At 40.9% G+C, this 24,476-nt stretch overlaps 3 protein-coding genes across 9 annotated transcripts in view; 1 reads left to right on the plus strand and 2 right to left on the minus strand.

Annotated features, from left to right (window-relative positions):
* LOC119812017 (RNA exonuclease 5-like) overlaps nucleotides 1-9,139 on the minus strand; it is a 43,150-nt gene extending 34,011 nt beyond the window's left edge. The window contains exons 1-3 of one of the 2 annotated variants that reach the window (XR_005285038.1): nucleotides 8,746-9,134; nucleotides 3,908-4,020; nucleotides 260-356 (exon numbers count right to left, since the gene is read on the minus strand). Coding sequence is in view for 1 of the 2 variants with exons in the window: in XM_038326327.1 (XP_038182255.1) it covers nucleotides 260-356; nucleotides 8,746-8,847 (199 nt within the window). In the remaining variant the exon portion in view is untranslated. Of the gene's footprint in view, nucleotides 1-259; nucleotides 357-3,907; nucleotides 4,021-8,745 lie in introns of both variants that reach the window. The other variant, XM_038326327.1, reaches the window with a different exon arrangement.
* On the plus strand, nucleotides 8,999-17,265 carry LOC119811982 (ERI1 exoribonuclease 2-like). 6 transcript variants are annotated; one of them, XM_038326258.2, is made up of 9 exons: nucleotides 8,999-9,536; nucleotides 10,577-10,644; nucleotides 10,721-10,804; nucleotides 11,631-11,758; nucleotides 12,260-12,416; nucleotides 13,302-13,402; nucleotides 13,620-13,731; nucleotides 14,317-14,402; nucleotides 14,565-17,265. In XM_038326258.2, exons 1-9 carry the CDS (start codon nucleotides 9,532-9,534, stop codon nucleotides 15,861-15,863), a joined length of 2,040 nt encoding a protein of 679 aa, XP_038182186.1. In that variant the 5' UTR covers nucleotides 8,999-9,531; the 3' UTR covers nucleotides 15,864-17,265. The 6 variants fall into 6 exon arrangements, with proteins under 6 accessions (XP_038182186.1, XP_038182196.1, XP_038182204.1 ...); XM_038326268.2 differs by having other exon boundaries at nucleotides 9,002-9,536; nucleotides 14,880-17,265; XM_038326276.2 differs by having other exon boundaries at nucleotides 9,014-9,536; nucleotides 13,620-13,701; nucleotides 14,880-17,265.
* LOC119812011 (acyl-coenzyme A synthetase ACSM3, mitochondrial-like) lies at nucleotides 16,400-23,463 on the minus strand. Its single transcript, XM_038326313.1, has 4 exons — nucleotides 23,315-23,463; nucleotides 23,122-23,221; nucleotides 17,122-17,241; nucleotides 16,400-16,837 (listed from the first exon to the last, which is right to left on the minus strand). Exons 1-4 carry the CDS (start codon nucleotides 23,458-23,460, stop codon nucleotides 16,751-16,753), a joined length of 453 nt encoding a protein of 150 aa, XP_038182241.1. The 5' UTR covers nucleotides 23,461-23,463; the 3' UTR covers nucleotides 16,400-16,750.
* Nucleotides 23,464-24,476: the final 1,013 nt, after the last annotated feature.

The following is a 24,476-nucleotide window of genomic DNA, read 5'->3' on the forward strand; positions in this document are numbered from 1 at the left end:
GTCAGTAATAATCAAATATCCTTAGCTATCTACTTAACCAGTTTCTGAAGCATGAACCAATGGTTCCTGGTATCTACCCTCTCTGGGTACTTGCTCATTTTAAAATTCTTTCTTTTAAAAAAAGAAAAGAAAGAAGACGCCTTTTTGTTTAAGTTGATCAGAACTGAAGATTCTGTTGTTGTTACTATCGCTTACAAGAGTAAACTTTACCACATCCATGACATCTGTTTACAAATATCAACAAAAATGGAAGCCATACCTTTAACAGTCCTAGGAAAACCTCTGGCTAATTTCTTCTTTTGCAGCCCAATGACATCAAATAGAAAACTGGATTTCAGAGGAGGCAAGCTGAATTTCTGAAAAAATATATTAATAAGTCTTTTAAAAATACTCCAAAACAGACAAAATACTCTTAAAGGGCTAGACTGTCACTGTTGGTTCAGACCTTCATAATAGTCTAGGCTTTAACTATTCATATTATAAAATGAGAACTGTTTCCTTAACATGAGCGAGAGAGGAAGTGAAAGAAGAAATCTCCACCTAAAAACTGTTCCTCTCACTCCACACTGTAAAAAGTCGACAGAGGAATTTACAAGTTCAGTGTTCTCAGGGACTTCTAATTCTCTATGTCACTGACAGCATATCAGGTAATCAGGATAGATGATATAGGGAATGCCTAGGTTGAAAGCTCTAGCTACAGGCTCATCTGGGCTAAAATTCCAATTCTAAAATATATTAATTGTTAACTTTGGTGAGCTACTCACTTTCTTAAACATGAAATAAAATAAAATTCCTCTTACAGGACAACATGGTCATTACAGATGATAAACATAGCATGATTAATACATGACTGGGCATATAAAAAGTACTCGATAAGATGGAAGCAAAAGAGAATCAAGACCCAGGTAGATTAGGGCTGATGGACTCAAATACCTTCAGGAATATATGGACAAGCAGGCCAGAGGGACATAGGGCAGGATATGAAACAAACAGCACCTGACTTTTTTTCTTTAGTTGTCCTGGAACTCACTCTGTAGACCAGGCTGAGCCTTAAACTCACAGAGATCCGTCTGCCTCTGTCTCTCGAGTGCTGGGATTAAAGATAGGCACCAGCGCCACCATCACCCGGCGCATACACCTTTCTTTCTAGATGGCAGGTGCTATTGAGCTCCAGAAAGTATTCTACTGACACCCAATTTTTAAAATTTTTCTTAGATTGGTTTTCTTTTTGCTCTTTTTATTTTTAAACAGGTCTGTACCTATTCTAGATTCAAATCCTTCTTACTTGCCTTCCACCTGTTACAATCACAGCTATGCACCTCCATGCCCAACACCATGATTTAAGAGAGGTACAAATTTTATGTGAATTTTGCAATTTATACAAATTCCGAATTACAAATAAAACAGAATCAACATAGAAGCTATATACTATAATTGGAGAATAACTGGTTTTGCTAGATTATCAAAGCAAAGCACAGACAAATCTAATCTAAACAGAGCCCTTAGTACTTCTGCTGTGTATATACCCTTCCTGCCTTCCTGTGTTTGTTTAACTAAGTTACTGAGAAACATTCTCAGACTGATGCCCTAGCCTCAGGATAGGAGCTCTAACTTAGCCCCTAATACAAAATTTTCTTATCTTACATGTCTGAATGCCTTTCGGAGAAATCTGAATTCCAAATAGAACCTGTGGAAGTGTAGCTGACACATTCCCTTCAGAATAAAACCCACCATGTTGTTTAGGTGGTTTTGGTGTAAAAGTTGGCACCAGCTGTTGAAAAAAAAATCAAACCAACACACAGCTAAAATGATACTCTCAGTTACAGACATACAAAAGACAAGCAGGAACAGTGACTGACAAGCAATAAAACTTCTCCAACCACTGACCCTCTCTGACTCACTCTATAACTGGAAGACAGTCCTTACTTCAAAGAATTCAAATAAAAATCTTTGTGATAAATATTCGTTATAATCAAATGTCAAGTGAAAGGCAGTGCATTTATTAATAAGTGCACTGTCCTATTAACACTTATTTAAACTTTAATTACACTTATTTTGTCTGTGTCACAGGACAGAAGTTAGAGGACAACTTAGGGCAGCTAGTGTTCTCCTTCCATCTGAACATTTACTTTAAATCAAAACTCCGAGCTTATTTTACAAAGGTTTGTCTCCAACATATTCTATAACCCCACCTAAGCCAGAACATCAGATGAAATCAATGGCAGTCTTTCTTTCTCTTTCTCTCTCTCTCTATCTCTCTCTTTTTTCTTTCTTTCTTTCTTTCTTTCTTTCTTTCTTTCTTTCTTTCTTTCTTTCTTTCTTTCTTTTTTTCTGAGATAGGGTATCTCTGCATGAGCCCTGGCTATCCAGGAACTCACTATGTAATCTAAGCTGTCCTCAAACTCAGATATCTGTCTGCCTCAGCCTCCTGAGTGCTGAGATGTGCCACTAGGCTCTGCCAGATGGCAGTATTTCTTGACAAAGAAGATGGTTCTAAAAAAATCTAGACAATTTATAACAACCTGCCTCAGGGAAATGTGTGCTAATCTCTTGATAAGTATTGTGCTGGATAGTTTTATGTCAAATTGACACACGCTAGAGTAATCTGAAAGGAGGGAACCTAAATTAATAAAATGCCTCCCTAAGGTCCTCCATAAGCATTTTCTTAATTAGTGCTTAATGGAGGTGGGCCCAGCCCATTGCAGGTGGTGCTATCCTTGAGCTGGGGATCTTGGATTCTATAAGAAAGCAGGCTGAGCAAGCCACGCTGAGCAAGCCAATAAGCAGCACCCCTCCATAACCTCTTGATCAGCTCCTGCCTCCAGGTTCCTGCCTTGTTTGAGTGTAGGACCAAATTTCTACATGTATGGCAACCAGAATCTCAGGCCACAGTTTGCAGCTGCTGCACAGGAGGTCACCTAGCCTGTCGCCATCCCGAACAAAGGGCCAGGATGTTGTGTTGCTCCTTCTTTGTAATTTGGAGGATGCCGAAAAGAGATGTTAATTCGGCCTACGTGACAGAGCTGGCATACAGAGCAGGCACAGGCAGATGTGGACATGACCACAACCATTTACCATCTGGTTACCTAGGAAACACAATGCTAATGAATTTCCCCCTCAGTTCATGTTTTGGGATATAAGGCTGTTTGGAAAATTTTCAGGATGTGAACTCAAAATTTCATGAAGATTCATTGAAAATCTCCCTCCTGATAAAGCCAGGTGAGTTGTCTCAATTATTCCCACAGCTCCCCTCTGATCTGGAGAAATAATTTAGGGTCCAGGCTGGAACCGGACACCAACATTTGAGTTCCTATTCTGACTTCCTTCAGTGATGTACTATGATATGGAAGTGTAAGCCAAATAAACTCTTTCCTCTCCAAGTTACCTTGCTTGTGGTTTTTCATTATAGAAATAGAAATCCTAAAACAGGCATAAGAAATATAATTTTCATAAGTCATTTGTATCACTGACAACATTCAAATAATAATATCTTCTCTCTGTTCTTTATCTATAAAAGAAGGAAAAGACTAACCAGAATTATTAAGATAGCATTACTTTATAATAAAAAAAAAAACAGTAAGTAATGTGATTTCTATCGAGTCCATATCAGGGGAAGCAAACTACAGTATCTATATAGCCAGACAGATATATCAGTATGTCAGATGGGACAATAGAGTACATACACCTTCAGCCTTAACAAATATATTGACTGTTAGGAGAACAGAGATGATTACCAGATTTTTAAGTTCTTTGAAGAAATCACCAACCTGAATTTTTATACAGAAATTCCCAAATAATTATTGGAAGCTGTTACTTAATTAAAAATGAATATGATGCATGGCTAACAAATATCAATAAGCTACAAAGCAGTTTGAAACCTCTGGCCTATGCACAGTTTATCTCATACCTGGGTTCAGGAACAGTGGATTTACCCAGAACTGCATACTTCAGCAACTCACACAGCTGTTTATGGGTTACTACATAATTTTCAGCAAATAAAATGGAAGATAAGCGAGCTTTCTGTAAAGAAAAATTAGAATACAGCACACTGTAATGCTCATCATTGGCAAAAAGGAAATTATTCAAGTTTCTGATTATTTTAATGCTCTAATTAATTGAAAATAAGGTCTTTTTAGAGCCACTTGTGGTATAATGTCATTAGTAGAATATTTTATAAACATTGGAACAGTTTGTATATTATGCATACCTGTGTGCTAAAAATAGTAAGATTACAATATAATCCATGCTTTCAAGAACTCTATTTTATTACGGGAAAATATGATGGGTAATTCTAACACTGCAAGGGTCAGGGCTATGGCAAATACATAGGATCGAGAGTGTATTTGCCCTAGGGTTTAGGACGGTGGTTCTCAACCTTTCTAATGTTGTGACCCTTTAATATACCTCCTCGTGTTGTGGTCACCTACAACCATAAAATTATTTCATTGCTACTTCATAACTGTAAATTTGCTACTATTATGCATCATAACGTAAATATGCATCATAACGTAAATAACCCTTTCATGGATGTTCTTAGGCAACCTCCATGAAAGGGTTATTTGACCCCCAGGTTAGAATCATTGGTTTAGAGTGTTATATCAGTGCTAGCCACCAACACACCTTAAGTACTTAATAAATACCAGATATTACTACTAATTTCTTCATGGTTGAACTGGCTAGTTTTATGTCAACATGACGCAAGCTAGTCATCTTAGAGGAAGGAATCTTCCCTGAGAAAATGCCGTCACAGGACTGGCCTGTAGGCAACCCTTTGACTATTTTCTCAATTGAAGATCAGTATAGGAGCTGAGCGGTGGTGGCTCAGCGGCTAAGCACAGCGCCTGCCAGTCCAGAGGTCCCGAGTTCGATTCCAGGCTGTATGGAAGCAGCTTTGGCCCTCTTGTGGCGTGCATGGGGGAAAAAAAGATCAGTATAGGAGGCCCAGCTCATTGTGGGTGCTGACCCCCAACCCCGCCTCCTGAAGGTGTCCTTGATAGTATAGGAAAGCAGGCTGAGCACTTACTGAGAAGGAAGCCAGTAAGCAGCACTCTTCCCTGGCATCTGCATCAGTTCCTGCCTCCTGGTTCTTGCCCCGAGTTTCTGCCGTGACTTCCATTAGGGAAGGAAGGATTGTGACCTGGACATACAACTGAAATAAACCCTTTCCTTCCAAGCTGCTTTTAGTCACGGAATCAAGGTATTTTATCACAGCAATGGAAACCCTAACTTATGCAATGGCTTTAAGTTAATGTTGAGTATTCACCATTAAACACTTTTTTGAGCGCCTGTACTAGAGGGACTGAATTCAGGGCACATGTAAGACAAGTGCCTTACTACTGAGCCACATTGCCAACCCCAGCCAAAGTTTTCAGAAATGTATCTGTACTAAATTATTTAATCCTTATAACTTTGAAGTGGGGACTACCATTATTTTCATTTTACAACAAGGAAATGAAGTAATAGGTTGGAGAACCACAACTGGAATGCAAACTTCAAACACCAAGCTCTTTTCATCTCTGCACTACAGTTCCCCAAGGGTATTTACAAACATCCATTTGGCTTCATAATCATCCCAGTCTCATCTGCATTTCTCCCTATCAGTTATAGAACACCAAATATAGTATGTGAAAATGGTTTAGGCTAAATACATTTAAAATGTATAATCAAAATTTTATACTAAAAACCGTTTTTGGTGAAATATTTTTAAAAATTACAAATATTAAGATAAACATTCTTATTATTGGTATCATTATTCATCTATCTACTCATTTCGCCAGGATTAATTTCCCATCAAAATGACTACACATATTTTATTTGATATAAGTATTGCTAATTCTGACTTATTTTTAACCAAACTGTGTGAAAATGATAAGATTGAGCCAGACAAAGGTTATAGGGCAACAATCAATCATGGTTCCTAGGCGTTGGATACTGAGGTCCTGAGTAGGGTAGAAAGGATGACTCATGAGGAAGATAGATCAGAACTATGAACAGAGGCTAGGACATCCTCACAGGGCGATGCCTGAACAGCCTGCGGCAATCCACATGTACTATGAAGGGGAATCCACTGTGGCCTGGCACGGGATGTTAGGAACTGGCTATGTATGCTCCAGGTGTAGCAGTGGCTTAGTACAGGACTTAGGGCCTGAACAGGTAAGTGCCTATGTAATAGGGATGCTTGCAGAGCCTGTTACAATAATGAGGGCTCTTCAAACGTATGTGATCTGGAACCGAGCAGGGCAAAGATGTGGTGAACAGGAGGTGGTGATAGTGACTAAGAATTAAACATTGGAGATGATAGTTGTATTTCTATCAGAAAAGGAAGCTGCAGATATGAAAAAGGAGGAACTACAAAGAACCCTGACTAGAAATAAGTTGACTGGAAAGCATACATTGTGAATTCAGGAAACTAGATGTAAATGCCTGTTTGTATATATTTACAGTACACAGCATACCCATTAAAATGACCTCTTGGAACTACTGGCATCCTACTACCATCAAGTCATCTATAATACCACCATTTTAAATATGCAAATGCCAACCGGGTGGTGATGGTGCACATCTTTAATCCCAGCACTCAGAAGGCAGAGGCAAGAGAATCTCTGTGTTTGAGGCCAGCCTGGTCTACAGAGCTAGTTCCAGGACATCTAGGGCTGTTACACAGAGAAACAACAGAAACAAAAAACAAACAAATTTACAAAGCCATTCTCCACTAAGAACCAGTCTGATTCCAGGGGCCTGGGACAGAGAAAGCAGATACCCCTTCTCACCAGAAAGCAATGACATGCTCAGAGTGATACAGTCATGTCATAACTCAAAAGCAAGTTAATATCAAATCTTGGCTATTCAGAGAATCAGAACACATAGCCAGAGTGGGAGATGGCTCAGCAGTTAAGAGCAATGGCTGCTCTTCCTGAGTGAGGACCCACTTCATCCTTGCGTCCACCTAGTGACACACAAGCAGCTAGAACTCCAGTTTTAGGCGATCCAACGCCCTCTGCTGGCCTCCTAGGGCATCAAGCACACACACAGTACAGACATGCATGCAAGCAAAGCACAAATAGACATAAAATATTTTTGAAAATAAAAACTTAAAAAATAAATAATAAAGTCTGGTAGTATAGAACAGTAATCTCAGTTACTGAGGAGGCATGAGAACCACAAGTTCAAGACCTACTGGGCCACAGGGCCACTTGAAAGTTGAGCTTGACAACTTAGTGAACAGGCTCAGAAAGAAAGAGCAGGTGTGTGTGTGTGTGTGTGTGTGTGTGTGTGTGTGTGTGTGTAGTTTAGGTATAGAGTACTTGTCTATTGTGCTCAAGGTTCAAGATTCAATACCCAGCACCAAAAGAAAAAAATACAATAAAATTAACAAATGATGGCTTGATGAATAGATTATCTGTGAATTCCTACTGATAAACTGAGGTGACTTAAGGATCCTCTACAGAATTACAAAGGGAGTTTTAGACAGGTTGGCACACACCATCTTACTATGTGAAGTAATCAAAGTTAACAACACCAGCAATGGGACTAGTCAAAACATAATATGCCAACTGCAAGAGAAGACTATCTCTTCTGTGCTAGTCCGGCAAAGATGTGTGACCTCAGTCTCATCAACGGAGAGACACTCAAGTTTGAGGAACATTCTACAAAATAACTGATCCAGAATTCCTCAAAAGAAAATAAAGTCACGAATGTCAAAAGACTATTAGAGTTGAAGAAGAAAGATATTAAAAAGTCAACATGATTCTACACTGGACCATATGCTAAAAAGATTAATCAATCAAGTAAAGAACCTTGGCTGGGCTCTGAGAATTAAGTGGCAGCAATACAATCATGTTAATTTCCTTATTTAGATGCTGTGCTGTGATTATGTGGGGCACCAAGGAAAAACACCCAAAGGGAAAAATGCAGCACCACATGGGCCGGCAACTAAGTTCCACTATTGGCTAGGGCAGCTTTAAGGACTGCTTTGCAGCTTTTCTATAATATTTTAAGTTCTAAGTTGAATTGTCAATATTCTTGTATTTCTTTTTTATTGCTAATCTAGTAAATCGTAATTATTCCATTTTAATGAAAAAAATTGGTGACACTAATTCCTTTCTAACATAGCATACAACTTAAATGTTCCGGCTCCTTACTAGAATGTAAGCTGTAGTAAGGCAGTAATTTTTATTTATTGATTGATACATCTCACGTGCCTACGTCACACTGCGTTGGGCACATGACAAACAATGACAAACACCTGGCGATTGGCTTATATTTGTTTAGCGGTTACTCAATATCAGGAACGTCAGTCAATACGCCCAACAAGAATGCAAATTATATAGAGGCAGAGAATTCTGTTTAGGTGTAAAGGATAATCCTGAAACATTCCTGTTTCACAGATCTTAATAAATATTCCGTGTAGCAGACAGTAAATCAGTTCGCGGTTTTTGTTGTTGTTTGAGACAGGGTTTTTCTGTGTAACTGCCCTGCTATCTAGGAACTCGTTCTGTAGACCAGGCTGGCCTCGGAAACACAGAGATCCGCCCGTCTCTGCCCGCTGAGTGCTGGGACTAAAGAGGTGAGCTACCAGCGCCCGGCTGGCTGCTAAGTTATCCCTACTTTACAGCCCAGAGACGGGGTTCAGGGAAGTCAGTGGGTCAGCCCTGATCCCTGTGCAGGGACCCTACAGGCGGCTGGGGCACGTGACTCGGAGCCGCACCCGACTTCGGGCCTCCTGCCGGGCTCTCCTGGGCTCACCTTGGCTCTAGGCTCCTCGTCCTCGAGATCCGGCTCTGTCGCCAGGGCCGAGTTCGGGGCCCCCTTCCTCTTCCTGGGGATCGTCTCCGTCTCTAGCTCCATCAGGCTGCAGGGAAAGATCAGCTGCAGCTGCGGTGACCAGGACACCGGCGGAGCGCGGGAAAGGAGGACGGTCCTCAACTTTCTCCCTTCAACGCAGCTCAGGCCCCTTTTCCGCGCTTTGCCCGCGCAGAGACTCCCCTCAGCGAGGGGTTGGAATCGCTACCTGAGGCGCGTCGGGGGCGGAGCGAGGCCGCTCGCCCTTCCCAAGCCTCCGTCTCCGCCCTCCAGGTCCCTAGCCGCCCCAGGCGCCTCCATCCGCCCGCTGACGGCGCCACCGCCTCCACAAAACTGGAGCCCGCTCAGCCGCGCCGACGTTTAAACCGACCGGAAGTGAGGGCAGCTGACTTCCGGCCGTTGGACTCTGAGGAGCGGAGGGTCTGGCTTGGCGACCAAGCGGCTGGCGCGGTACGCTAGGGGTTTCACCACGGAGGGTTGGCGGCGCTCATCCGCAGGCGGCTTGTCTGGGTCTGAACAGGTCGGCCTCGGGCCCCACGCCGCCATCCTCGCTAGGCTGGAGGAGCCCGAGGAGCCGGGTTCTTGGGCTGCGTGCCGTTTCGGGTCTGGGAAGCCCCTGGAATGTGACTGTGCTGTGCAGATTGTTCGCGGGCAGGTGCCACTGCACCCATTGCGTCCGAGCCACCTGCCTAGCCCAATTACAGCGGACCCTACATTTTTGGACACGCTATGAGGTTTTTCGACACAGAGCGCGCCTACAATACCAGCGAAGGAAGTTCGAGGCTAGCCTGGTCTGTGAGGAAATGTTGGGGCAGGCCCGAGGCCCCATAACCAGACTGTCTCAAAACAACAACAGAACCAAGTCCAAAACAACAACAACAAAAAAAAGGCAATGTGATGTGTTAGTGAATAGCATGGATTTCAGAATTGGAGAGTCCTACCAACGGTTAACCTACTATGGCCATCTTTAGCAAATTACCTAGTTTTCTTTTGCATAAAATAAGGGATACAGACATATCTACCGCCTAGACTTGTTTAAGAGAGGTTACCACCTTAGTTTTTAATATTTTCTGATGAAGTAATCAGTAAATGTCAGCTTTTAACCCCAGAGCCCTATACTGACATCACGTCTTGTCGTTTTCAAAAAGCCAAAGCAACTGCTCCAGGCATCTGCTAGTTTAAAGCTGTACTCATCAGGGTTTTTGTCTCACCTGCATCTGAGACCATGGTTCACCCTGTCTGCTGCTTTGGATCCAGTATCTTGCTATTGGGGGTTTTTCATCATAGATTGCCTTCCCGTCAAACTGGTTATCTTACTTCCTCACCTAGATTTTTAACTCTAGGAACAGGAGTCATCATCGCTTTAGAACAGAAAAGTACAGCAACAGCTAACGGGTTTTACCATCTTTTCAGTCCTTTGAGTTCCTCAGTGCTGCTATAAAACAAGGACAGGCAAAATGAGTGTTTGGCAATAGTCACTGGAAGCCCGTGCAGGCAAGATGGACATCCAAGAGAGGATGGCACTTAGCCAAGAATCCCGATCTTGTAAACTCTACACAGCTGCTGTTTGAGAGAGGGACTTGCTGTGTCAGCTAACCTGCTCTCAAACTCGCTCAGGCCTTGGCCTGCTGAGCACTGAGGTTACAAGTGTATGTCCCCACACCCAACTCCAATTGTAGTACCTTAATGAGAATTTTAGCATTTGTTCAGTGCTATTAGTTTGATAGCTAAGTATAAATGAATTTATTGATCTTACTGAATTTTGTATTCTTAGGCAGCTTGGATTAATTAGGAGAAAGTCAGTTGCCCCAGCAAGTGGGAATCCAGGAAGAAGCAGATTCAGTAAGTCCCATGTTTAGTTTTCATTTGGAAACCTTGAACTTGGAATGTGTATTAAGAACACTTTGCTCTTTTGCAGAACAGGTATTTGACTACTTAATTGTCATTGATTTTGAGTCCACATGCTGGAAAGATGGGAAACACCACAGGAGCCCTGAAATAAGTAAGTTTGGACTGCCAGTGTCCGAAGCTAGTGCTCAATGGGTCTTCTTAAAGTTCCTAGGTATGAATCAGCCAGTAAGAAAGCAGGATGCCAGAAGCTGGTAGTTTAATATAAACACTGTGTTGCCTGAAAAAAGGATAAAATGCCAAATATCTGAATGTGATCATGCAAAGTAGCTAGTTGTTTTAGGATTATATTTAAAACTTTGACTGGATAGAAACTGGAAAATGCTTTACAATAATAGAGTACATTTTAACTCTTGTCGTCTTCATATTTAGTTGTGAAACCAAACAGACATATAGCTTTGATGTTTTGACTTATTCCTTGACCTAGCTTTCTTAAAACTTTGTTTCTCAAGGCTTTGGGTACTCTAAGAAGCTTTTACTGCCATTGATTGTTGACTAGTGCTGTTATGAAGCAGGGCATGTTTAGGAGGATTTGCATATTCAGGCTGGGTGTGGTGGTACACACCTTAATCCCAGACTTAGAGGCAGGGACAAGGGGCGTGTCTATGAATTTGAAGGCAGCTTGGTCAGTGCTTCTTCAACCTTCCTAATGCTGTGACCCTTTAATACAGTTCCTCATGTTGTGGTAACCCCAAACATAAAATTAATTTTGTTGCTACTTCATAACTAATTTTACTACTGTTATGAATTATAATTTAAATATTTACTATCCAGAAAGGATTCCAACCCACAGATCGAGAACTGCTAATCTATATTGATTCCAGACCAGCCAGGACTACAAATTGAGACCCAATAAATAAATAAACAAAAAATAAATAAATACAATATATTTAAGTACTAATCTATGATTCTTCCACTAGTTGAATTTCCAGCAGTTTTGTTGAGTACGGCAACTGGAGAGATTGAATCTGAGTTCCATGCTTATGTTCAGCCTCAGGAGCATCCAGTTCTTTCTGAATTTTGCACAGAACTGACAGGGATAAAGCAGGTAGGATGCAAAATTTAAAAGTTCAGAAACAAGTTTCAAAAAGAAAAATAAAAGTTATGTAACACTTGGGATTAAATTTTTCACTGTTAAGAGAAATAATGTCCCCTCTGAAAGTCCATGGGATCTTGAAAATATCAGAATAATGCTAGAAACATAAAGGTCAGGATAGTAGCTCTGTTTATGGGGCTCACCTAGTGTGTGGGAAGTTCAGGGTTTGGGCTCCAGAGAAACAGTGTATTTTGCTTTACTCGATGTCTTTTATTTCCGTGAGACTGGACGTGTGTACTTCTGTGAGACTCTGGCGTTACCAGCCTCGTTTCTCTCACCTCGTTGAACTCAAGTCACTGCAGTGTTTCCTGTAATGTCGGCATGTTTGTGCTAGGTAAACTGTTTGTCAGTCAGAACCTCTCTTTGTTCTGTCCCCATAGTACAGAGTTGTGATAAATGCTCAGTAGCTTAGAAGTTCATTTGTTAAAATCAGATTTTTGGCTCTCCAATCATGTTCAAGTTGATGAAGGAGTCCCTCTGAAGATTTGCTTATCTCAGTTCTGTAAATGGATTCATAAGATTCAGCAGCAGAAGAAAATCATTTTTGCTCCTGGAGATTCAGAGCCTTCTTCTTCTGAAGTAAAATTGTGTGCTTCTGCGACCTGGTCAGGTAAAACCATGAGTTCTGATTGTAAGTCCCGGTGGGTAGCATTGAGGCTGAGGAGGTGGCTCAGCAGATACCAGTCTTGTTACACAATCATGAGGACCAGAGTTGGGATCCTCAGAACCCACATAGAAGCCACATGGGCACAGTGTTCTATCTCTAATTCAGGTACATAGGTGGAGACAAGGAATCCCTGGAGCAAGCTGGCTAGTCAGAGACCTAAAACAGCAAGTCTGAGGCTCAGTGAGGAACTCGCCTCAATAGATTAGGTGGGAAACAGTTGATTCCTGATGGCTGCCTTACCTCCGCATACATGTACACATACACCTTCACCCCCACACTTGTGAGCATGTGGCACACACATACCACACATACATATGCCCCACTTACCAAAAGAGCAGTAGCGTTACCACTATGTAGTCCTTTATTTCCAGTTTAGTCTTCCTAACCTACAATTATGCTCGTCGACCTCATTGACCTGGGGAAGAAAATCAAGGGCCACATAGGTACTAGCCAAGAAATGCAAATTCATTCATATTTTTAAAATCACGATTCTCCAGGCCAATAAGAAACCCTGTCTCAAAATAAGACGGGTAGCACTTGAGTGATCGCCTGAGGCTGCCCTCTGATCTGCACACCTGCTCACTTGCACCAGCACACAAGCACACCCACACACCTATGCACCTGCACACATGCAGAAGATATGATTTTGAAATTGTCAACTTAATTTCTTAATGGTGAGTTATATAAGGTGTAAAATAATAGAGACTATATGAGCATTGTTATTAGCATAGTGATATTATCTCACTGCTCTCCTACATCTTGTCTTGTATATTTTACTTGTAAATGGCAGAGCACTGACATCACTGACTTTTCATGCCCTTAATGCAGACTGGGACTTGGGGGTTTGCCTAGAGTATGAGTGTAGAAGAAAGCAGCTGCTAAAACCCGGGTTCCTGAATTCTTGGATTGATCTCAGAGCAACTTATAAGGTAAGCATCAAAGATGAAAGCCTGTTCACTTTGTTTTTGTTGAGAAGTGGTTATATTTTATCTTATTGGTATGAATTTCTACAATGAGGTATTTTTCTTTTGGAATGTTCACATAAGTAATAAATCCCAAATCTGATAGAACTAAAAGCTGTAGGAAATAATTTCATAGCCTTTATAATCATTATATTTTAAAATATATCTTTTTTTGTTTAATTAGCTTTTTTATAAGCGAAAACCCAAAGGACTAAATGGTGCGTTGCAGGAAGTGGGAATAGAATTTTCAGGACGAGAACATTCTGGTTCATATAAACTGATGATCATTTTATTATGTAAGTCATGTGAGCTTTACACAATCTTTGATATTAGTTTCATGTAGGGGTAGTGCTTTTTTTTCCAGGTTTTTGAGACACTGTTCCTCTATGTAACAGTCTTGGCTGTTCTGCAACTCACACTTGTAGACCATACTGACCTGGAATTAACAGTGATCCAGCCCCTGCATAGCACTTTTGAATTTGAATTTAGATAAAGATCACCATGTAGTACTTCTGGTTGGTTTAAAAGTAAATAGATAAATAATGAGTACATGAAATAGAAACACGAGTGCCAGATATATGATGCACTAGTGAAAAGAACTGAACAGGAGCTTTTTTTTTTTTTTTTACAAATGATGGTTTGTATGGAATGCTGGTCACATTTTGGAAAGCTGTCTAACAAATTCTCACCTGTGTAAACACAAGCCCTTGTATATATAATGCTGTCACAATTTCCCACAGACCGATTTATGATTTTTTTAATTCAGTAGGTGGTTACAAAACTAACGATGTACCCCCATTTCTGCTTAAATGTGATTTGTTTTTTACTATTTCCTTATGTTAGTTCTACAACATTCAGTGTTTGCTATTTTATCTCCTCAGGCTTAGATGATTCTCGGAACACTGCTCTTGCTTGGAAAATGATCAGGGATGGTTGCATAATAAAAGTTACCAGGTCCTTGAACAAGGTGAGTGTGTCATGTTCAGCTCTAGGGTAGTAATCATAGGTTCATTAGAATGTTGATTTCACACCAGTGTTGTTCTCTTCCCCCCTCTTTTTTGGCATATGTAATGTCTACCGAAGAAATTATACAGTTTCTAAAGCAGTGGATTTGTCTGTGGAATCACAGGTTCTCACTAAGAGGAATCCTAAGATTTTGGTCAGAAATTTGGGCACAGATCAAGCTGAAGAAGCATCTGCCTGCAATAGTAGCATCCAGGGTCCCAGTATACATCAAAAGGAGCCCAAAAGTACAGTAAATACCCAGGAAAATGCCCAAATGAATTTAGTTTGTGTGAATTCCTCTATAAAGGACCAGTTGCAGCTACAGACCAAAGTAGGTCTTCACAATATCAAATGTGGCTTAACGCCTGTCACTTCTAAGCCCTCGACCTCTGTGGAACAACTGTCTTCTCCCACCTTGAATCCACCTCTCTTTATGCAGAAGCAAAGAAGAAGTGAACAGTTAGCACTGAATGACACTTCAAGGTCCTCGGCACGTAACTCCAACTTGGTACTTGTGTCTACGACCATTCCACCTGTTAATGTTGTTTCTGATGGAGAAGTGGGTTCTACCGCTGACTGTTTACCTATGTTGACTGAGTGGGAAGATGTAGTTTTACTGCCAGCATCTCAGGCCGAACAAGATAAAGATTGCCTGCCTCATATTAGTAACACAAATGTAGAGACTTCATTTAATTCTGGAGAGAGATCGATAGTTTTAGAAGAACCAGAAATCCTTAGTTATGAAAACTTTGACGATCTCAAGGAAACTCCTCAAAACTTTGAGACATCTAAGTCTATTGTGTATAAGGGTCCTCACAGTACAGTCTATAATGTAAAAGAAGCCAAACATCCGAGTTCAGATGCTTCTGCTTTTAAACTACCCGAATGCAAAGCCCTTACCATCAACAGTCTTAATGCCAATGCCTCACATCCTTCGTTTTTGAGGAAACAACCTCTTCTTTTAGGTGGTACTAAAAGGAATTCATCTAGTCCCCCAGCTTTCCCACGAGCCAGAAAGCAGATCTTCACTATTTATGATGAAAAGTCTGCATCATCTACGTGCTCCCCAGGAACTTCTTCCCGGAAAGTTCTTTCCTCTGTATTGACATCCACAGTTAACCTACAAGAGCCTTGGAAGAGTGGGAAGATGACACCTCCCTTATGCAAGTGTGGCAGAAGGTCTAAGCGGCTTGTTCTTTCCAATAATGGGCCAAACCATGGGAAAGCCTTCTACTGTTGCCCTGTTGGGACGTTCCAGGAAGACAGAAAATGCTGCAGTTATTTTAAATGGGAACAAACACTTCAAAAGGAAAGAGCCAATAGCAGAGCTCTATCTTGTTCCTCAGGACTCACTTTCAACTCTCCAGAGACAAGCAATATTCATGATAGAAATTTAAGTTTTCCTATTAAAAATTCTTTATGACTCCGACCTTCAATGAGAAATTGATAAATTCTCTTCTAAATTGTCTTTTACTTCAGTATAAGCTTCATGTGACTTTTATACCAGAAAATAAAAGTATCAGGGTCAAGTTTCAAGGTCTCAGCGTACCTGCAACCACAGCTACACTGGAGCAGTTCATACAGAGGGGAAGTAATTTGTATGACTTTTACTCTTGCCCAGTAGTTATCTGACACCTGTCCCTTGTCTGTTCCTGTAGGAATCCTCATTCCCTAAATTCCCTAATGTGTTTTTGGATAATGTCACAGAACTATATTTCATATATTATCATTTGCTGAATTTATCAAACTATCATGAACCACAAGAAAAAATACTTTTGTAAACCATATTTATTTACTAAGTAGCCATAGCACATGACAGCTTCCTCTTATAGACCCTGAAGCAAATTTCAAACTATTTTTAAATTACTTCAGTGAAAATATGACTAATAAAATTCTTATTCAACTTTTAGGTAAATATTCTAAGAATTATGACAATTTCCTAAAAATAAGTTACTTAGTTTTTTTTAAGAGCTTTAATATTTGTTCTGATTTGTAATTAACACATTAGAACTATTCAGTTACATTTTGAAAATCAGTGCGATAGAAATTTGATTTAGACACTTTCTCTAAAATAGTTTTAAAACCTCTCAGCACCTGATAACCTTCTTTTATGCTGCCAAATTGCAGGAACATTGACGTGAACATAGAAGGATTCACTGACTATTTGCTTTCAGAATTCAGCCTCTGATGTTATTAATATAAAGTACTTTAAATTCAGTTTAGAAGCAATTTGCCCATATAACCTGTGGTTCCTGCAGACTGTAGACACTAAATTTGTTTATAGATATCTGAATAATTAGTGGATGGAGTTTAAATAGTTTTCCATTCTTTTTTCCTCAGTTCATTTCTTTTGACCTTCCCACTGACAGTCTTTGGCAGTTCTTCAATGAATTCCACCTGTTGGCAGTATGGGGGAGGAAGGAAGTTAGTCCAGCACAGCTCTGCTTTGACGGCTAGGTGAAAGGATGGTTGAAGTTTTTCTTCACATTTAGTATTATGAGCTAATTGACTAAAGTATGTTAGGGGCTTCATTTTATCTCAAAATTGTTTACTATTATCATTCTGTTGGGAACCTTTTGTATAGCATGTTTAAGGGGAGAGGTCATTTAAAAAAGGAAAAAGCAAATAGCCAAACCTTTTCCAAAGCACTGAGCAAATGCAGTCAAAGCAAGGCTACCCACCTTTCTGGGGTATTTGTAAGGCGCTGTAGTCTTTTTCATGTGCTCCTGAATCTCCTTTTTCAGTTGTTCTTGATCATGTGACTTGTAATCAGGATTCAGAACAATAAAAGCCTTTACTGCCTAAAGTAAATATGTAAAACATCAGTAAGCTACGTGTTTGGTGCCTTAATGTGCCTTGTCTGTTTCATTCCCTGTAAATCTTCCTTGTGGGGCATGAACTGTGTGTGGGGGGGTCGTGGTGTAGTTTAGCCCCGCTGTGTGCTCATGCTCCTAGGTGCCCAGGAAGTCCTTTAGTCTTCTTGGTACCACGGAGCTGGTGGGGCCTGCTTTGCTCAGAATCACCCTTGAACCCTGCTCTGACTGTATTTTGTAATGTGTGTTCTGATCTGAATTTGATTTTCTCTGTCCTTGGCTTCCCCTTAGAAACACGAAGTACAGTCAGTACCTGAGTACTTAAGGCAGTGCACTCAGTACAACCTCTTCGGGCCTACCCAGCCTAGCCCCCATGGCAGGGAGCAGCTCACTCAGGCCAGGCATTCTTTGGTGGGTTTTGAGACAGTCTTGTCATGTATATCAGGCTGGCCTTGACCTCACGGGTTCTCCTGTCTCAGTTTCCCAAGTACTGGATTACACTACTCTACTTGGCTCATTTTTTCCTCCTCAGTAAGGATTGAACCCAGAAACTTGTGCACACTCAACGAACATTCCACCTCTGAGCACCTAGCTACACACCCAGCCCTTTTCATACATCCTTATATAAGGCTGTAATGATTCCGTTAGCCTCTTCGCTATTGTTCTGACCCACATGCATGACCGAGAAGCAGGAGTAGAAATGATGATGGCTGTTGCTATACCCACAAATCCCGTTTCCTAAAGCCCATTCTTTCAGACTGTTTTGGGACATCTGCCCAGAGTTTTAGTTTTAGTTTTAATGGAGAAGGAAGAAGCTTAAGTGGGATCCTGTCTAATTGTTTTATTCTTTCCTGGGCACTGCCAACACTTCCACTCACTACTTCCACCCCAAATGCGTACCTCTAGAGAGGCAATCAGTATTCCCCACCAAATCCAGAGTTCCAACATGGGCTAGAGTCCAGAGAGGCCCTTACAGGACTAAGTACCCTTTTCTTTGGAAACTATCTTAGTTTTTCAAAACAGGGTTTTTCTGTGTTGCCCTGGCTGTCCTGGAACTTGCTCTGTTGACCATGCTGTCCTCAAACAGAGATCCACCTCTGCCTCCCAAGTACTGGGATTAAAGGTGTGCACTGCCACCACCTGGCTAGGAAACTTGAATCTTATTTTTTTTTATTGTAAATATATTTTTATTTAAGGGATTTGATTGCGTTGCTCTCCATCCTGAGTCACATGGTTTCCAGGTTTCTTTCACTCGTCTGATTGTACTCTTTAGCCCTTTTGTTCTCATCTCTCCTTGAATTAAAGTCAGAACAGTCATGACTAATTCAAAGTTTTCCACCGTAACAATTCTGGTGCCTTCTTCAAACCAGTTTACTTTAGGAACCATTTTAAGCCAGGCCTCTCACTTGGTGACACCCAGTGTGTTTGAAGAGTTCTGCTTACTCGTTCCTAACATTATACTAATCACTGTGAAGGCATGCCAGGGCCTGAAGTTTAAAAGAAAAGGTGGTATATTATTGCTTCAATTTACTTTCTGCACCCTTTAATCTGACAGGAAAGTGTAATCAAAAATTATTTGAAACAGTCACTTAGAAAAGTCATTTGGTGGACTGGAAAGATGGCTCAGAGGTTAAGAGCAACACTAGCTATTCCAGAGGTCCTGAGTTCAGTTCCCTGCAACCACATGGTGCCTCCCAGGTACCTAAATGAGATCTGGCGCCCTCTTCTGGCACACAGGCTTACAGGTAGGCAGAACACTATCCATAATAACAAAGAAATCTTTAAAAAAAAAAGTCATTTGGTAAGAATTGACAACTTGTAACTAAAAATTTTTCATGTTGAAAATTGTTTACCAGAGTGAAGTGTTTTTTTAAACAATTTATGACCAGTTACCCTTTTTGTCTTTATTAAAAACCCTTTACTATTACTACACCTGTAAGAATGCAGCTATCATGTGTTTCTTGTGAGTTGAATTTTATCCTATTATGTCTTTGCTACTTTTGCAACTTTATGAGCATTTTTATTAACTGAAAAAAATTAAAACCATTTACAGGCCTTGGTTTCCATGATAAGTTTTATAGCTTTTATAACATGTACTTATCTTCCTAAGTCTTTATAAGCCATTACAGAAAATAGTAACTTCATGAAAAATATTGTAACATTATGCTTAAAGGGTGTGGCCACTGAGCTGGGCAGTGGTGGCACAGATTTTTAATTCTAGTACTCAGGAAGCAGAGGCAGGCAGATCAGTGAGTTCCTAACCAGCCTGGGCTACACAGAGAAGCCCTGTCTCAAAAAGCCAAAGACCAAAATAAAACAAACAAAAAAAAGATTATGAACACTGAAGTCAGACAACCTGGACCCAAAGGAGTTTGTTGTGTGATCTTGATGAACTAAGACCGTCTCTCTGTTTCTCGGTTTCTTACTTTATAAAAGAAGCAAGAGTTTGAAACGCTAGCCTAAATGTGAGGCTTAGCATAACTTCTGGAGCATAAGAAGCCATCAAAAGACGATAGCTCTCAGGTGCAGGAGCAAAAGTACAAAGACTTAGAGCGTTTGCATTTATTTGCTTTGCTTTGGTGTTTTTTAAACCTAAAAACACATCATGTTGGCCAACAAGATGGCTCAGGAGGGAAAGGCACTTGCTTTCAAGTTGACACCTGAGTTTAGTCCCCAGAACTCATGTGGTGGAAGGAGAGCGTTAACTCCCAAAAGTTGTCCTCTGACCTCCACATAAGCACCATGGCACAAGCACATGCACGCGCGAGCACACGCGCGCGCACACACACACACACACACACACACACACACACACAGTGAATAAATAAATGTAACTTTGCAAAAATGATAGAGCTTTTAAGTTTTATTGAAATTTCATGCAAAATTCTTAGATTTTTCTGAGAAGTGTCTGTGGTTCGGCCAGTCCATGTAGCAGCCACCAGCAGTGTGTGGCTATTTGAAATAGGTGTCTTCAATCAGTCTAGTTATGTGACTGAAAGCCCTGAATTTTTTTTTTTGTAGTTTTGTTAACTAGAGGATGCCAGTGGACAGCATTTTCATCCCTGCATAAGTCCAAGTCCAGCAGTGGCCTTTGTCAAATTCTTAGAGCCACGCATGCTAAGGAATTTAAGGGCTTAGCCATCTCGGCAAACCTTCCTTCATTTCTTTTATCCTTTCTTTTTCTAGGAACTTACCTATTGTTTCCATTTAATGTGTATGAGTTTTCACTACATGTATGTATGTGCACTGTATGCAGACCTGATGCTATGGTGGCCAGAAGAGGGACCTACCTCTTGTTTCTATTTAATGTGTATGAGTGTTTTCACTATATGTATGTATGTGCACTGTATGCAGACCTGATGCTATGGTGGCCAGAAGAGAGCAACAGACACTAGAGAATTGAAGTTAGAGTCCTGAGCCCTGTGTGGGTGCTAAGAAGTGAGCCCAGCTCCTCTGCAAGAACAGCAAGTACCTTAGCCTCTGAGGTGACCCTGCCTGCCTGCATGCCTTTGTTCCTTCCACCACCCCTTCGTTTTTTCCTTCCTTCCTTCCTCCCATCTTCCCTCCCTCCCTTCGTCCCTCCCTCCCTACTTTCCTTCCTTCTTCCTCCCTCCCTCCCTTCCTTCCTTTCTGCCACAGTCCACTGTTTTAAAGTAGCATTTACAATATTCAACATTGTTCTTGTAAATAGCAATGCATCTAGTCTCTTTATCCCTTTTGGAAATCTTGTCTTTAAAGGAAGATTTATTCTACCATAATACTCTGGTATCCTACTAGAGTAGTGCACAGTTGTAATTCCAGGATTTTGTTGTTTTTGTGTCTTTTAATGTTCTTCAATTTAGAATAATTCCCTGTGTTTTTGCTTTCTCTTGTGACATTGATATTCCTTAGTTCAGATTGTATTTTTATTACATGATTAGATATATTTTACACAACTTTGTTTTACTCTTAATGCATATGCTGGTCTCATGGAAGAATGTGAACATAAGCACATTCTTTGTCAATACCTGAGGTTAGGGACCAGGGTTGGGGTGTGCCAGGTGCTAGTGCACTTGCCTACCGCAGGCAAGTTTAGTCCCCCCACTTTTGAAGCAGAGACTGGAGGAACTACATCACATGACCTTTTTCAAGCAAGAAAGTAAATAAATAAAATAGCTTACAGGAAGCATACATTTCACACATTTTAAATTTCTTGAAAATGTAATTAGGAGCCGGAGAGATGGATCAGCAGTTGAGAGCACTGGCTGCTCTTTCAGAGAACCCAGATTCGATTTTCAGGACCCACATGGTAGCTCACAACTGTCTATAACTCCAGTTCCAAGGGATCTGACATCCTTACACAGCAGGCAAAACACAAATGCACATAAAATACAAATAAATCATTTTTTAAACATAATTAAGCATAAAGCCCTGGGGGTGGGGACAGAGAGGAAGACTAGGAATCAAATCTCAGGCCTTGCATATGCTAGACAAGCTCTCCACTATTTCCCTGAAAATAAGATTTTCAAAACAAAGCAGCCTGTTAAATCCCTTAAAAAGCTGACGTGTGAAAATCAGCTGAGGAAAAAAGATGTAGAAGTTAAGAAAATGCTCATTTAAAACCTTACTTGTTTTTAGATAATTCACCTGAGAATAAGCTAAAAATTCATGATTGTCAAATGTAGTTTGGCTTAACTGTATTAGGAATTCTTAAAGTAGGCAACAGGAGACACTACACAGTAAGCTGCAGGACTGTCATTAGCAAATAAAGCCAATATTTGGGATAGTGTCTAAGTCTTCATTTTATCTGATTTTAATCAATTCTTTTAGAACTTATTGCCTAATCAAAGATCTGGTTAGCCCTTTCCTAGAGCAGGACCCCTTTCCTAGAGCATGCCCCTTTCCTAGAACAGGGACCCTTTCCTAAAGCAGAGCCCCTTTTTATAGCAGGGCTCCTTTCCTAGAGCAGGGCCCCTTTCCTAGAGCAGGGCCCCTTTCCTAGAGTAGGCCCCTTTCCTAGAGCAGGGCCCCTTTCCTAGAGCAGGCCGATCTGCACAGAGAGTAAGGCTCCCTGTGCAGCACACTGCTGTTTTGGGCATGGCTGCCTTGGGACCCCACCTCCATCCTCCAGCAGCAGGGCTTGCAGCCCACCAATGTTGAGAAGGGCAAACGTTCCCCTCCCTCTGGCTAACACCAACAAGACACCAAGACTCTAGAACTATAGAGGAACTGTAACCCACCTATGGAGCTTGACTGTATCATACTGGAATACCTGGTGCTCTCTAAGCCCACCCTGGTCCTAAAGGCTCCACAACCACCCTATCCCAGAAAAGCTCTTGCCTAGGTAGATAGAACTGAGGATGACCCCGGGATGACAAGAGTTAAGGCCCTGTGAGTGAGATCGGCCATCCGTGAAGACCACAGGTTATCCTCTGGCATCAAAGTCCTCTTGGGAAAAATAATCTTGGGAGGAGAGCCACCCTAGTTTCTTTTGAAGTACAGTACTGTTTAAAAGTCTCTGTTTAGGGGCTGTGAAGATGGCTCAGTGAGAAAAGCTTAAGAACGTGGGGCTGCTGTCCCGGGCCCCGTGGCAGGGCAGCTCTGCCGCCCCAGCACCACGGGGAGGAGATAGGTAGCAGGCAGGGCCTTACTAGCCCACCCACCAGCCTAGCCTAAACAGTGAGCCCCAATTTCAGGGAGACACCGTGTCTCAAAAACCTAGGGTGAAGGAGAGACTGGGAAAGTTATCTCAATATCTACATATGCCTATATATAGGGAAATCGCGCCCACATATATGCTATATGCTTAGAACACACAAAATCACACAAGTGAAGTATGTGTTTAGCTGATCAACAAAATTGAAAGTCTAGATGAATCAGTTCTCTTACCTCTCCTCTGACAGGGTCTGGGCTGCTGACAACAGCTGATTCTGCAATGGAAGGATGTTCTATCAAGGCACTTTCTACTTCAAATGGTCCAATTCGGTAGCTAGGAAACATGACAGGAACTCCTCAGGGTGAGTTATAGATGCACCCTGGAATGCTTGATTAACAGGCATGCACACACGAAAGGGAAATTTACCCAGAGGATAATATAATATCGTCTGATCTCGCAACAAACCAGAAATAGCCATCTTCATCCATATAGCCCCTGTCCCCAGTGATGTAAAAATTCCCTCGTAGAGTTGAGGCTGTTTTTGAAGGATTATCCTGCAAAGCAAATAACATTTGTTAATATTATTATGAATGTGACTCTTTTCTCCAGTCATTTTTAAACATTCAAAGAAAAAGAAAGTTTGGCCCCTTTAAGAAGCCTCGGAATGAAGAGGAACCAGAGTGAAGTAGGAATGACTTGCCAGCATGGATCTAGCCCAACATAAAGAAAGAAATCGCAGTTACAAAGACTTAGTGCAACTCCTGGAGAATGTTTTATGTAGATAATAAGATAAATGTAGGAGCAACCCAAAGCCCTGGAGAGTAGGTAGAATTAAGCCTTTTTCTAAACAATACCTAACAATTGCTGGAAAAAAGAGAAGGGTTAAAAGAGAGCCCACTGCTTAATTCAGACCAAATGTGTTACTTGCTTTGGTTTGTTCTATATCAGAGACCAGTTCTATAACTGGCATAAAAAGAAAAAAAAAAAACATGAAGTTGCTGCCTTCCATAAAGTTCACTATCAAGTGTTATCTGGACCTCTTAGGATATTGATATAAACTTTGCTCTAGTCTGTATACCATGATTAGATATAAGAAAGCCAGCGAGACTAATTTACTTAATTTTTGGGTCCCATTCCTTATTTCTCTAGTTCCACTGGAGTGGGTAGAGAGCTGATCAGATGTCAGGGAAGTTAAGTGTACTCTGTTTGCTAGTTGGAAAGGATCTTCAGATGTTAAGAAATCATAGATAAGAGCCCCCTTTTATGGTTCCCTTCCAAAGAGAGGGCACCAAAGTGTTATCTGTCAAGAATGTTATTTTTTTAATTGCCTATATTTAGGGTTATTATCCAAGGCTATGGATATCTCAAGGAAAGACAGGAAGAACTTGAACACCAATGTCCCCTTCTTGTCCAGGAGGAAGAATAGCACCATTTTCATCTAAAATCTAGAATAAAACAGGACGGTTTATTTAAAGCAAGTTTAAATTAATGCCACATTTGAAATTTTACCTTTGAATCGTTTTGGCAAGAATATACACTTAAAAATATTTTAACTATACTTTAAATTTTTATATAATTTTTAAATTAT

This window comes from Arvicola amphibius, chromosome 1 (genome assembly GCF_903992535.2).
Source record: "Arvicola amphibius chromosome 1, mArvAmp1.2, whole genome shotgun sequence".
Taxonomy (NCBI): Eukaryota; Metazoa; Chordata; class Mammalia; order Rodentia; family Cricetidae; genus Arvicola; species Arvicola amphibius.